The 15,679-nt window shown below is 43.0% G+C and overlaps 1 protein-coding gene across 1 annotated transcript; it reads left to right on the forward strand.

The window, feature by feature from the left end:
• Nucleotides 1–2,139: 2,139 nt before the first annotated feature.
• On the forward strand, nucleotides 2,140–14,384 carry LOC122119583 (vomeronasal type-2 receptor 116-like). The gene is made up of 6 exons (XM_042693596.1): nucleotides 2,140–2,174; nucleotides 7,116–7,404; nucleotides 7,797–8,603; nucleotides 9,686–9,913; nucleotides 10,911–11,034; nucleotides 13,465–14,384. Exons 1-6 carry the CDS (start codon nucleotides 2,140–2,142, stop codon nucleotides 14,382–14,384), a joined length of 2,403 nt encoding a protein of 800 aa, XP_042549530.1.
• Nucleotides 14,385–15,679: the final 1,295 nt, after the last annotated feature.

The following is a 15,679-nucleotide window of genomic DNA, read 5'->3' on the forward strand; positions in this document are numbered from 1 at the left end:
GTGGTATATACTGGACACCATGGGAAAAATGAAGCATACAACCTGTGGGTGGGGCAGGGAGGGAAAAACTGGGTAACATTGTAAAAACAGAAATGTATTCATTACCTGACTTGCATAATGGTAACTCCTTTATACATCAACTTTACAATAAAGACACAGAGACAGACAGACAGACAGACAGATAGATGTATTATCAACTAACACAGATCCCCAAATTTTTTCTCATTTTTGAAATGTAGACAGAAGAAGTCTTAGAGTAGTAGAGTAGATATCAATGACAATGAAGTAGAAATTGTTAGCTTCGCCAGCAAGGAAACCTGACACATGGTTCAGACAGAAAAGACAAACTGCCCATCCGCAGTAGCTGGAAGCACATGGAGAAGACAGAGGAAAAGGAAAAACAGAAGAAGAGAAAGAAAGAGAAGGGGATTTGTGCTGAGTCAGGACCACAGTGGATGCAGAAGTGACCTTAAAAACTAGGGAACCACTCATCGGAGTGAAGTGTGACCAGGGTGGTTCAGGAAGTGACCTCAGCAGACAAGGAAGTGACCTCAGAGTGTGGGGTCCTTTGCTGACTCACAATCAGGTGATTGACAGGTGACTACTGGTTTCAGGCAGGTGAAGAGGAAGTGGGGAGGGGTTGTTCTCCTGGGCACACTGAACAGAAATAGAGATATGGAAAGGATAAATGTTTGTCCTCTGAGCCAGCCACGGGTGGCTGATACCTGTAATTCTGGGAATAGGAACAACAAAATTTCTACCGCAGAACCCAAGTCAGGCTAGGCCCTAATACTGACCCTCTTGCAAGATCTTGCTGGCTACCAGTATCATGTAGCATTTGCATCCTTACTTTTCCAACATACTTTTGCCAAGCTTTTCCTGATAAATATACGGAGCTAGATCAGAGAACCAGCCACCATGGTGAACTCTGTGCAGAGCAGGAACCTGCACTTTGACCTTGGTTTCACTTCTAGTATGAGGAATGAATAGAGGAGACAGGTAGGGAGACATGGACAGAGCTGGCACCACACGGCTGTCCAAGTGTGAACAAGAATTCCCAGAGCACTCAAGACATGACAGGGATACACAGCAGATCAAGGTCCATCCATATACCCACAGCTACCAGGATCCTCAGAGGGCAGGCCTGCTATGTTCCCAGAAAGTCATAGACCATGGATTGCCACAATGTATTGATAGATGCATTCTGCTGGTCAAAGACATGCAAGCACTGAAGAAGTTCAAGGTTCCAAATGCAAAGTCCAATTGGATCCGTACCTTGACCTTGAAGTATTGATCTGTAATGTTTGAATTCAGGGAGATTTTTGGTAACTCCTGCAGCAGTAAATAAGTGCATTGACCACTTCTGGATGCTTGTGCATGTGCAGTTGGTTTGGAAACCTTAATGGGTCATTTCACCAAACTTCTGTGGCTCCCTTGGCTCTGGTTTGTGAGTCTGCCCATCCTGATCTTTCATTGTGCTCCAATAACTCTGACTGGGCTTTTCTGGCCATGGCATTCTTCGACTTATTGACCTTCACATGGCATCCTCTAGTCTCATCCATTCTCATCCATCTGTAGTGATTTTCTTATGAACCTTCATTTTGTGTGCTTGTTTTCTTTTCAACTTTTTGCTTTCACACAAGTTTGTGACCAACTCAACAAGAAAAGAATCCATCCCTGGAGTTTTACTATCTACAGTCTTGGATGAAATCACAGCCCTGAGGGTGTGGAGAGAAAGATGGTATACATGTTTTCCAACTTGTGTTTTGACCTTGAGCCTGGACCCCAGATGCAGAGCTGGAGGGCAGGATGGGCTCTGTATTCCTCTAGGACAGTGGAGGAGGCCAGTGGTGCATCCCAGTGGCCATCCAGGTAACAAGAAGTCACAGAAACTAGTGATCCATTTAGATACCCACCTGACACTCGAGGCTCAGTCTGCAGCCAGAATCCTATCTCCACGCCAAAGCAGCAGCAATGTTCCCTGTGGCTCTGACACTGCTTCTCCTTCAGCATCCACTTTTGGTCAGTTCCTCTGAATATGTGAGATGCATTTACACAGAAAAATCTGTGGCATACAGCAGGGGAGTTGTGGAGATTGCTGGGTTTTTCCCCCTTTATTCTTGGGAATTCGTTCGCAACATGAATGATCCTGCCCTGCAGCAACAGAGCCTTCAGTAAGTGATTATATTGGGTTTTCTTAAAATTTGCATTTTCTGTTTGGTTACCAGTCAGGGGTGGGGGAAGTTTGGTTCCATCCATTGACATTCTCTGAATCTTCTACACTGCCGTCACCACCTCAGCTCTACTTTACTTCAGGTTTTCCTGATGAATATTTTTCTTCCTTTCTCCAGAGAGATCTCTGTCTGTCTTTCATTCCACTCCCCTTTCCCAGGGCTGTCCTGACCTCCCCACAATCACTGTGACTCCTCTAGCCTGATCTGTCCTGGCTCAGGGTCAATGAGGTGACCAAGAGTCCATACTAACACACAATGTCCCCATCCATAGGTCAAAGGCCAGGGAATCTTCAATCAATTCTGTTTTTTTTATACTTTTCAAAACAGGACCAATGTTTGGGCCTCCTTCAGGGCATCATTTCCTAGGATAGACATGCAGTTTCTGCTTCTGGGTGGGGTTATTTCATGTCAGCAAAGCTCTGGGAATGGGGAGCTGCTGGTCCGATCTGGAATAAAACATTCATGACACATTTGATTTTTTTCCCCTTAACTAATGTATGTGAGCCTCTGTCCTGCTGTCCATGTCTCAGCCTATCCCCTATGTGATTCCCAAAAGCTCTTCTTCTATTTCTTGTTCTCAAACGTTTTTCCAGTCTTTCTTTCTTTTCCCCTACTTATAAATTCATGAACTGGATTTGAATTTTTTCATATGTTTTATACACACTTTCATTCATGCATTTGACCCAGGTGAGCTCACTACTTTCAGATCTACAGAATTCCCTGTAAACTAGGGAAGTCACAGAGGAATTTTCTCAGACAATTTGTGTGGAAACACCCTGTATAGGCTTTGTTCAGGAGAAGAATACTTTCTTCCATGAGAGATTTGTGAGGGATATTGAAGCCAACTGAACGTGGTGAGGAAGTGAGTGAGAAAGATGGGGCTCATGTGTAAACACAGCTTTAGAAATGTATCCCCATAGGAGATGGGAGATGTCAGAGATTTCTTCTGCTCTGTCCATTCTCTAATTGAGTTCTCCATGTGGTGTGAGCACACGCACCAGGCCCGTGCATCCCCATGTGTGCATGTGCACACATGCACATGCTCACACATGCTCACACATGTGCACACATACTCTCTAGTATTCAGGCTTGAACTCAAGTCCTGAGGGCTGTCCCTTTGCATTTTTTTCTAGCACTCTACCACTTCACCCACAGCCCTGCTACTAGATTCTGTGTGAGATAATAAGCTCACAGACATTCCTGTCCAAAGTTACTTCAAAACATAATCCTCAGATCTCAGCCTCTTTAGTAGCCATAATTACAGGCCTGAGCCACCAGTGGCTGATTAATGTTTATTATGATTGACATTCTAGCTATCAAACCTCACAGTTATATTGTACAAAAGGACATCAACAAAAAACCATGAGAATTGAGCTTTTGTCTATATGAATTTCACCAAAACGATTATATTGAATCCTAGGAGAATTCATAGTTGTGGAACATTCTTGATTCATATTGGCATGTGATACCATATGGCCTTTGAAATGTTTCTGAATTACACCAGTCGGCTTGCTCTGGCTTTGTGCTTGTCTTTCCAGAAATTACAGGCAGGCTTTGGTGTTCCTGAGTCTATAGTGACTTGCACAATGGCACCACTAGAGGGAGCGCAGGCCTTGAGGGAAGTCAGCTGTGAGGTGATAAACCACTTCAGTACCAGAGAAAACCAAAGGCAATTTTGGTGACAAATACTCTGTGGTTCTAAAAACAAGAGAACTCTAATGAGTCATAGGTCCAAGTATGCCTCCTCCTGGGTGCACAGGGACCCCATATGCCTTGTCCACAAGGAACAGCCTTGTGAAGAGATTCTGTGTAGCTTTGGCAAGATCTGTGTGCCAGAACAGGCCTTAGTCACCTGAAATACCAACCAGCAGGGGCACCAAAACAGGTGAAGGTTAATGAAATTTCCCTCTAAAAGTAGTGACTCTTCACTTGGGATCTTTGACTTTGATTTCAGAAGAAGAAATTCTAGATAAATCACAATGGTAAGAAAACGTGGCAGAACTTTACTGAGTAAAGACGCAAACAAGCAGGGAAACAAGGAAACAGAAAGGCAGATACACCTCCTATTAGAGTGTGGGTGTGCTAAAGGAGAGACACACAGCTATCTGGCTGCCAGGGTTACTTATAGGGTAAAAGGAAGGGGTCTGCCTTCAAAGTGATACAAAGGTAGGTGTTTTATGTTTGCTAGTCACTACTGGTATTACCCTTTCTGAGTTTCTGGATGTCTTGGGCATTGTTTCCAGATAAGAATGCAACCTTCATAAAATACAAGCTTTTCCTTGGGATGAAAAATGTATCCTGTTCTCTTCATTTTCGGGTAGGTGGTTGCTTACATTTGGGGGGAGCACTGTCTCAGGAAGCCATACATCCTGCCAGACAAATATTCATTCTTGGGGTGAGAAATGGGTCTCCCAGGAATGTATATATCCTATTGTCTCTCTTTGAAGCAAAGATAATGCTTCTGTGTTTCCATACACTGTGTTTCTGAACTGCTTTCACCAGGTCTGATTTTCATCAATGTATCCTGTTTCATGTCCCCCTGAATGACTTTGGTCCCTTATTCTAAAGGGAAGTAGATGAATGAATATTTCTGTATTTGCTGTAATCTTACCATACCTCATTTTCCCTTAGTCTGCCCTGCTTCATTCTACCCCCAAATAACTGTCTTCACTTAATCTTAAGGGAAGTAGATGGACACACTTTAGGCTTAGTTTTGGAATTCCTGGCATGCATAAAACTTGCCTTGTTTTCCCTGGTCTACCCTGCATCAGTAGGACATCCTCAGTCCATTGCAATCAGGCCAGCACAGTGATAGTTGAGGACCAAGGCCTGCAACCTGTATGTGGTGGGGGTGTGCTCAAGAACAAAGACTGCCACAGCCAGCCACAGTCAGTGATCACTGAAATAGAAGTCTGATTAGCTGATGGCAGATGTCTTTTAAAGTACTAGGGTGATTCCAGAACTCCCCCAGAGGCTGTCCTGGATGGGGGTGTCATAACAACCTTCCAGTGTTATCAAGCAGCACACACTAAGCTTTGGAACAAAATCACCATCTTACTGACAAGCTTACTGACAAGCTCAAAAGAAGTGGGATGGAGGGCTGGGAAGGTGGCTTAGTGGTAAAGCATTCGCCTAGCATGCACGAAGCACTTGTTTCGATTCCCCAGTGCCAAATAAACAGAAAAGGCCAGAAGTGGCACTGTGGCGCAAGGGGGTAGAGTACTAACCTTAAGCAAAAGAACTTTAGGAACAGTACTCAGGCCCTTAGTTCAAGTCCCAAAACTGGAACAAAGAACAAAAAAGTAATGGGACCGAGAACCATGCGCTATCACAGCAGCTCATTAAGGTTTATAAAGGAAGCCACTGGGCCATCTTGGTGGACACCACCCTGCATCCAGGTTCAGTCTCCTAGTGAGTGAACCCAAACTGTCACGTGGGTCCACTGAGGCCCACGCCCCACCTTGTGATGCTGTAGACCAACACACAATCATGACCTAGAGCTAGCTGCATAGGTCTCTGCCTGGTTCCATCTTGAGCACTGTCCTTCTGCAGGAAGTGGTCCCTGAGGTTGGGGATTAAAGTGGAGATGATCCACTTTCCACCAAGACTGGGGCTAAGCCAGGTAGGAGAGCTGACACTATACTACATGCCTGGTGGAAACTGATGTAGATGGCCTTTGGTCCTACCTGAGGGATCTACTGACATCTCCTGAAAGATTCTACTGGGAGTTTTGGTCCTGGAACCACACAGCACCTATGGGTTCTTCTGGATTATTGCTCCAGCCATGGCATGCCTGACATGGGATTCTAAGAAAAACTCTGACACAGCTCCCAGGCCATGCTCCCCATGAAGTTGTGTCCAAATACTTGCTGCCATTCATGAGATTGCGGGAGGAAGGTTGTGTACTGACACAGTTCTACAGGCACAATCTAAAGGTGTAGACCCAGGAGTAGAGACTATAGGACATTTCTCCAGCACTGCAGTCTGTACATGGATATGCTGCTTTGATTTAACTTTTATTATCTCCCTCCTTGCAATGTGGGAGGGGTCTCTGTTTGTGCTAAGCTACTAACACTAGTGGAGGGGAGGAACATGGAGATGGCTTACTTTCTCCTTTGCCCGCACATCCTTCTCTGTTCTTTTGCTCTAATAGAGGAGGTCCTCGGGTCCACACTCCTGAATTTATCATCTGTTCTTTGGGGAGAGATGCAGGACTTGCTGGTTCAATCTTCCTTGGCTGCCATCTTGTCTGCTTCTGGCTGATCATCTTGAATGTTGATGTTCTTTATGTCAGCTCAGTCTGCCTGTACTCACATGACCTGAATTATATTTTTTTAATTATCTCACAAGGAAAAATTTACTTCTGCACAGAAGGGTGGGCCATCAGCCCAAACCTGGCAAGCAAGGACATGGAGCAGGCAGCCTGCTTTGTTATTTATTGCTATGGCAGCAGGCCCTGCCCCTCGACACAAAACCTTGAGCTCAGGTGCACTGCTCTCAATTTGAATCATATTTCTGAAGAATTTCTTTGTATGCAGATCCAATGACTTGGTATGTGAGCTGGGCGTGTTCCCATCTCCCAGACAGTATGGTTTCTCATGTCTCCTCCCATGACATAAAGCAAAAGCCAGCTCTCCCTCTCTCTGTGATCTCAGAAAAGCAGCAGTCTAGTGTATGTTGATCGAAGCCTGTTGCAAGAGCTCTCCCTATTCTAATTACTTTCCTAGGACTCCATGTTCTAACTTCATCCTTCTTGAAGGGAGGGTCTAAACATTTGACTTTGTGTAGAGATAAGCATTCCATTCAACAAAGTCATGAGATTTGAACTTAATCATTTCTAATACAGGTATAGCTCTCCCCAAATTCTGTGGTTTTGTGCAGGATCAACTTAAAGAAATACCAGTTGGTCCTGTCCCTGACATTTGCTGTTGAAGAGATCAACAAGAATCCCCAACTTTTACCCAACATGACTCTGGGGTTTGAGATCTATATTGCACATTATGTAGAAACTGATGTGTTAGAGAATCCACTTATCTGGCTGTCTGGGAAGAATAAAAACAACCCCAATTACACCTGCAGAAGAGACAGCAAAGCTTTAGCAGTACTCACAGGATCGTCAAGCACATCTGTCCCAATCAGAACATTGCTGGACCTCTACAAACTTCCACAGGTGAGTCTGGGAGGGGTGGGGAGATGTGAAGCCATGCCCACATGGACTCTGCCCTCCACAGGATGAGGAAGAGAGAAAGAATAAGCCCTATCCTGAACCTCTCAAAATGAATGGTCTCCAGGAAAGATAACAAAGTTGGGTGGGGCATCCACATTGTCTTTGTTCGAGAGGAAAAAAAGGAGAAGTTCTAAGAGAGCAAAGGATGACCTCAGGCTGTGATCTATACATTTCTACAATTTAGATAGTGGGAGATGACTTTACAAATGGGATAAGCAAAACTTCACTCCCCCTCCCCACTGCCAGCTTTTGTTGTTGTTGTTGTTCATATCAGGACTAAGTCTTTGACAATGACCATCCTCTTCCTGGTGTTGTGTTCATTTTTCTCCTTTTAGTTCATCTTTGGGTCTTTTGATCCTCTCCTGGGTGACCATAGACAGTTTGCTGCTATCTATCAGATGGCTGCCAAGGACTCATCTTTAGCCCTGGCCATGGTCTCCTTGATGGTTCATTTCAGCTGGACCTGGGTGGGAGTGTTCATCACCGAAGACGACTATGGTGTGAGGTTTCTCTCAGAATTGAGAGAGGAGATGGGCAGGAATGGAATCTATTTTGCCTTTGAGAACTCAATCCAGGCCAATGCAATCTCTGATTTCTCAAATGATTCATCAGTGTATCGCCATATTATGGAATCCTCAACCAATGTGATTATCATTTATGGAGACAGTGATTTTCTACTAAGCTTTATTCTTAAATTAGGGCATTTTTTAATTACAGGGAAAGCCTGGGTCATGAACTCACCTTATGATGATGTGACCATCAGTAAAACCTATTTCCTGATAGATTCCTTCCATGCACCTCTCATCTTCTCTCACCATAGAAACAATTCTGGGTTCACCAGTTTTATCCCAAGAGCTAACTTTTCCAAGAACTCAGAAGATATTTCTTTTGCTAGGTTATGGATTCAGTCTATTCCTTGCATACTGATAAAATCTGACTATACAAAATTGGGGCAATGTTCATACAATGCCACACTGGACTGGTTGCTGGGGCACATTTTTGACATGTCCTTGTCAGAAGAGAGTTACAATATCTACAACGCCATTTATGCTGTGTCCCATGCCCTCCATGAGATGCTTCTTCATCAAACAGAAGAGCCACCAGCACACAATGAGCAACCAAAGGCAATTCTGTCTTCACAGGTAATGACTTTTCTGTTGGGTGACTGCTCCAGGTATAACTTTCTACAAGCTTTCCTACTTGTTGGAACAAAGCAGGCTGGCTCCTTTGGGGAAAGAACAAGAGACACTGGGCCTGTTGTACTCTCCATGAAGTGACTGTAGAGCTGTGTGACAATGTTCTTGGAGAACACAACATCCCTGATAAGGAAATGCTATTTTCTTTCCCTCACTTCTTGTGGAAAAAGCCCTGGTCTTTTTGACAGAATAAATCCAAATTGTTCTTGGTGCTGTTTAAAATAACAGTTCAGTGTTGACTAGTACCAGGAACCCTAAGATTTTCTGGCCACAAATAGCTCACACCTGTGGCTTACTTCTGGACACTTAGGAGACTGGGATCTGTAGATTTCAGTTGAAAGCTGACCCAAGCAAAAAAGTATGTGAGATGCTTATCTCCAATTAACAACCAAAACCCAAAAATGGAGCTGTGGCTCAAGTAGAAAAATGCTAGCCTTGAGAAACAAATAAAACAAAACTGAAGGCAAGTGCCCAGGCCCTGTGTTCAACCCCAGAATAGGTATTTGTGTGCCACTCCCCCATACACACACGCGCATACACACACACACACACACACACACACACAGACATGCAATAAACTAAGTCTTGCTTAAGGTAATCATTCACTGTTGTCACAAATATTCTAAACATAAATAGGATATTTATGTTTAGTTCTTAAGGAGTTTTTAGTCCATTGTTTATCTATTTTCACACTGACTCTCTGATCACATCTATAAAATGAGTGGCTGTGTTGGCTGGAAAAAGGCAGTTGAGGTCTGTCTTAATGTAATTCATTGTTCAGGTGGATGTGGCTGAAGTTTTAATCTCTTAAAATTCAGTTTCTGCATTCTATCTCGATTCACCAAGTTTTAGAGCCTTGGTAACAATTTAGACCTCCATAGGCCTACATCAGCTCTATTTGATTGGACTCCTGTGGTATGTGTTAGTTGCATGGCGGAAGGAAAGCTAAATCACCACCAGTACATTATTCTGGGTTTCTGCATTCACTCTGGGAAGCAATTCACCATAGTGTAATGTGTGTCTTTTAGCTAAATCTCTTCTTGAAGAAGATCCAATTTACCAATCCTGCCGAAGAACAAGTGGTTTTGAATGAGCAAAAGAAATTGGAAGCAGAATATGACATTGTGACCTTTTGGAATTTTCCAGAAGGTCTTGGACAAAGGGTGAATGTTGGCAAGTTTACTCCATCTAGGCCACAAGGTCAACAACTGATTTTGTTTGAGAATCTGATAGAGTGGCCCATAGACTATATCAAGGTAAGTCATTTCTACTTTTTTCACTCTTGTATTTTTAAATATTATTATTATTATTGAGTAGTTGTAGAGAAAGATTACAATTCCCTAAGTCCTGTTATTAATAAAATGGTTGTTTGACACTGTCACCACATCCTTATTTCTCCCCCAGAGGTGGTCATTTCTAACCTTAATGTCATGATCTCTGTGTAAATAAGCAATGAACTTTTCCCATTTTTAAGCTGTTCACCTAAACTATGGCTCAGTGGTGTACATTTCAGAAAGTACTGTTTCTGGAACTTTCTTACTGACTCATGGACAGAATAGGAGAACATGTAATTACTAATATGTTATTACATGCTTGCATATTGAATAAAAGAAAAGAGAAATGACACATGTGAATCAGCTTTCCAGAACTGTGTTAAAACATAGGAGGGTATCAGATGAGAAGGAGAAAGGTTTGCTTGGTTCTGGACTGGAGATTTCAGCCCATGGTCAGGTAGACCATGAGTCTGTATGAGACAGGACGTAAGGGAAGTTGCATCCGCCAGTGGACACCACCTAATGGCAACTTGGAAGCCAGAGAGAGATGTGAATAGCCCTTGATACAGCAGTCCCTTCAACGGGATTAGCAGTGCTTTAGACAATGGATCTGAAGCTTCACTGTGTGATTTTCTGCTACTGCTCTCCACATGTTCACAGATGACTAAGAGAGTAGACACATGACCTGTATTCAAGAATCTGAGAACAAATTTGTTTCCTGTTTCTTAATTTCCTACAATTAAGCTCCACTTCTCAAAGGCTCCCATCACTTCATGAGAATATGAAGGGCTGGGGTTCAAGATCCTACATTGTCTTACAATCATCTTACATGAAACTGTAAGAAGATCCAACTGATGTCTTGGCTGTATGTACGTAGAGATGCTGCTGCTTAGTGACCTTTTTCTTTCACGCACTGGGGTGTCTGGGATGATGGGTAAAAAGGATGAATAATCATTAACAGTCATCTGGATTTCCTCAGAATCCTCAGTCTCTCTGCACTGAGAGATGTGGTCCTGGATTCAGGAAGGCCCCTCAGGAGACAAATGCAATCTGCTGTTTTGACTGCACCCCTTGCCCAGAGAATGAGATTTCTAATGCCACAGGTGAGTCTGTGATTTACAGAGAAGTTCCCTATCTTCAGTCCATACAAGTCAATGAAGAGATCTGCAGTAGCACTGCAGGAACACACTTAGGCCTTCACAATGAGTTCCATGGCTACCGTTAACCATATTTCTCCTTGGAATAACTCAACCCATTGCTTCTCCATTATGTATCTGATTACATTTTCTAGGACATTTTAGGCTTTATCTTAAGAATATCCCTGTTCCCCTTTTCTTGGTCACTTATCTTAGATTTGAATACAATATCAAAAATACAATATCAAGGACTATGCCTTAATCTTGGAAACAAAATACAGATCATAATGAATTTGTGGGTCTAACACAGCCTTTCCTTTCTGAGTGTCCAGCACTGCTCTTATTTAATTACATTTTATTTTTGACTTTATTAGTAATACCCAGCACTTTGCTATGACCATTCCATACCTGACACTGGCACTAGTTTGACAACCAGCTACTGAAATATCAGAACTAGATTACCAACTCCATTTCATTTCTCTTCTCCCTCCTTCATCTCATCCTCCCCAGACCCTCTCTTATTTTCGTTAAGGGGCATTGCTCTTGACAGGGAACAAGTGCTCAGGAAGCTTGTGTTTGGTGTGAGAAGTGGGTTGCAGTGAGGTGTAGACACTCCCATTAAAACTGACATGAGTGGGCTGATTCTCTGCTCTCCATTATTTCTTGAATGAGCAATGTTCAACTCGAACTCAAGACCCCCTAGTGACCACCAGAGACCACGACCAATGCAAATAGCAAAAGATTCGTTTATTTGCAAGCTCGAGCTTGGACTCACAATCATCACCAATGCAGCAGGTCAGAGTTGCAAGCCCCGACCACATGTTTAGCAGGGCTTTTATTGAGTATGTAACAGGGGGAAGGATGTCAAGTTCATTGGTTAGGGGCATGATCATTTCCAGTAAGGACAGGGACTTTTTAACTTATCAGTTAAGGATAGGTTAAATCATACATCATTGGTTGGATAAGTGGGGCTAACCACAGGAATGCTGAATTATGTCTTGTCCTAAATGTTTTCTCAACAGAGTTGTGGGGGGAGAGACTGCCCAAATTCCTGGAATGGTCAGGGCAGACTGATCCCTTAATAATTCTTACTGTTATCTTTCTTTGGTGCATGATCTAACACTTACTTTCCAGTAACAGATGACAAATGTTTTAGTTTTTTCTGAAATTACTGCTAAACTTATTTTTGATCTCTCAAGTAACAAACAGCCAGAGTAATATGAGCTCTCTAGAATGCAGGCATATATTGGTAGGTTATTGTAGCTCACACCTATAATCCTAGCTGCTCAAGAAGTTACGATCTGAGGATGGAGATTCATGCAATCCTGGGCAGTAAAATCCATGAGATTCTTGTCTACAATTAAGCACCAAAAAGACTGAAAGTGGAGCTGTGGCTCAACTGCTAGAGTGCTAAACTTGAGCATAAATACTAGAGAAAAATACCTAAGAACAGAGTTCAAATCCTGGAGAGAAAGAAAGAAAAAAGGAAAGAAAAAAGAAAGAAAGAAAGAAAGGAAGGAAGGAAAAAGCAAGGAAGGAAGGAAGGAAGGAAGGAAAAAGGAAAAAAGGAAGGAAGGAAGGAAGGAAGGTAGGGGGAGGGAGAGAGGGAGGAAGGAAGGAAGGAAGGAAGGGGGAGGGAGGGAGGAAGGATGGAAGCAAGGAAGGAAGGAAGGAAGGAAAGAGGAAAAGAAGAAAAGAAAGAAAAGGAAGGAAGGAAGGGGGAAAGAAAGAGAGAAGGAAAGAAAGAAAAGAAAGAGAAGAAAGAAGAGAAAGAGAAGGAAGGAAGGAAAGAGAAGGAAGATAAAAAAGAGAAAAAGGAAACAAAGATAGGAGAGAAAGAAAGAGAAGGAGAGAGAGACAGGAGGAAAGAGAGAAGCAAGAAGCAAAGGAAGAAAAGAAGGACAGAATGAAAGAGAGAAATAGGAAAGAGAGAGAGAGGGATTGAAAGAGTAAACAAAAAATGAAGGGAAGGAAGGAGAAAAAGAAAGGAGAGAAAGCAAGTGAAAAAGACAGGGAAGGAAGGAATGAGAATGAGGAAAGAAAAAGGAAAGAAAGAAATATAGAAGGAGATAATGAATGAAAAGAAGGAAAGAGAGAAAGAGAAACAAAGAAAAAGAAAAGAGAGAGAGAAAGAAAGAAATGAAGGGAGGGAAGGAGGGAGGGAGGGAGGGATGGTCAGGAAGGAAGCAGGATAAAGAAGGAAGGAAGGAGGGAAAGGAAGGAAAGAAGGAAAAATGTATGAAAGAAAGAAAATTCACCTACAACAATATTGTACTGACAATTATTTCATTCGGTCAACAGGTCAATTGGCTAAGTAGCCAAATGAGGCCATTTGAGCTAAGGGGCCTGAGAGGAAATATTGAACACAGATTAATAGTGATTCTCACTTCTCACCAGACATGAACCAATGTGTGAAGTGTCCGGATCATCACTTTGCCAACACCAAAAGAAACTGCTGCCTGATGAAAGCTGAAAGCTTCCTGACTTATGAAGAACCCTTGGGCATAGGTCTGGCCTGCATGGCTCTCTGCTTCTTTGCACTCATCTGTGCTGTTCTTGGAGTCTTTGTCAAGCACCAAGACACCCCCATTGTCAAAGCCAATAACCGGGACCTTAGCTACCTCCTGCTCATCTCCTTCACCTGCTGCTTCCTCTGCTCCTTGCTCTTCCTTGGCCGTCCCCACCCAGCCTTGTGCATCCTACAACACACCACATTTGCAGTGGTCTTCACTGTGGCTGTCTCCACGGTCCTGGCCAAGACCATCACTGTGGTTCTGGCCTTCATGCTCACTTCTCCAGGGAGAAGCACAAGGCAGTGGCTGGTGTCCCAGGTTCCTAACCTCATTATCCCGATCTGCACCCTCATCCAGGTGACTCTCTGTGGCCTGTGGCTGGGAATCTCTCCTCCCTTTGTGGACACAGATGCACACTCTGAACATGGCCACATCATCATCCTGTGCAACATGGGCTCTCTCATCACCTTTTACTGTGTCCTGGGATACCTGGGCTTCCTGGCCCTGGCCAGCTTCGTGGTGGCTTTTCTGGTCAGGAACCTGCCTGACACCTTTAACGAGGCCAAGTTCCTGACCTTCAGCATGCTGGTGTTCTTCAGTGTGTGGCTCAGCTTCCTGCCTGTCTACCACAGTGCAAAGGGGAAGGTCATGGTGGCCGTGGAGGTCTTCTCCATCTTGGTCTCCAGTGCAGGCCTCCTGGGCTGCATCTTTGTCCCCAAGTGCTACATCATCTTGATGAGACCTGAGAGAAATACTTTGCAGAGATTCGGGAAGAGATCACAATCTGGAAGAAATGAACCTTAACATGAACATAAATGTTGCCTAGGTGAATTAGAGGTTCTGAGACCAATCTATACTATTTTGGTACATGTCTAGGACAAGCAAAGAAGGTCAAAGGCTATGTACATGACCACATGAAACAAGGTAAGCAAAATGTACACCAAGACAGGAACACAAGAGGTTTTTTCCTTGCTTGCTTGCTAGTGTTTTTAATGTACTTACAATGCACTGTATGATTCTTTTGTTTTTATTGTATGTTCTTCCCCCATGGTATAAACCCTGTTTTCACTGGATTTGATGCCAGTGTTCTGAACCTTGTATATACATTTTTGTAATTTGGGGAGGGAAAACTATATTGCAGAACCTTTAAATGGGGATACAGGCTGACCCATTGTGATGATGAGATGTACAGGACACTATATTGTAAACTAACATTACATTGTCGGGGTGGGGGAGAGTAGTGGGACTAGTTGAGGAGGCAGGGAGGGAAGTGATGGTATGGGGAAAATAAAGGAGGAGATAACTAATGCTGGCTATGAAATGTGATCATGACCCTACTCATGTAACTGTAACCCTTTTCTACATTTTTATAATAAAAAAAGAAAAAAAACAGTTTTACTTGAGGAATTTCTTGAAAAGGAAGTTACTCTTATTCATTTTGCTGCTTATGTTAGAGTCACAGCAAGGTTCCACCAAGACATTTTATATTTGCATTTCATCCTGGATATACTATGCTACTTCCCATAGAATTTGCCATTTATGTTATCAATTGTCCTTTTGAGTACATTTTCTACTGAGCTTCTTCCTTTCCTTTAGTTCCCTGTCTTCATTACTTTTCCTACATAGACTATATTGCTGCTTGAATATCACTACATTGCTAAGCTCACTGACTCAAGAAAATTTGTCTTGGGGAAAGTTTTCATGTTTTGATTACAATAACTAGAGTACATTTTCTGACCCAGTTGTGTATTTCTGTTCACATGTTTTCTGTTTTGCCACATCACTGGGTGTGTTGTTTTTTTTAAATTCTCTCTCACGCTCTTTCTCTTTCTTCCTTAAAAGTTTTAGAATTGGTTGTTAATCTGCTCCACTTTCCCATGTGCACTTTTCTCTGGAAGACATACCATGCACCAACATAACTAGAGCTGTCCAACAAAACAGCTAGCTGAAGCTACAGAGTGCAGTTGCCCAAGCTGAGCCTTGTCATCCCAGGCCCTAAAGATACTCAATATTAATGGATAGAGAAACAGAATCATTAATCATAAGAGAAAAAGAGATGACAAAACATTAGATAGGTTCAGACTCAATATCTCTCAGGG

The sequence above is a fragment of the Dipodomys spectabilis genome, unplaced genomic scaffold, assembly GCF_019054845.1.
Source record: "Dipodomys spectabilis isolate Male_0828 unplaced genomic scaffold, ASM1905484v1 ptg000173l, whole genome shotgun sequence".
Classification (NCBI taxonomy): Eukaryota; Metazoa; Chordata; class Mammalia; order Rodentia; family Heteromyidae; genus Dipodomys; species Dipodomys spectabilis.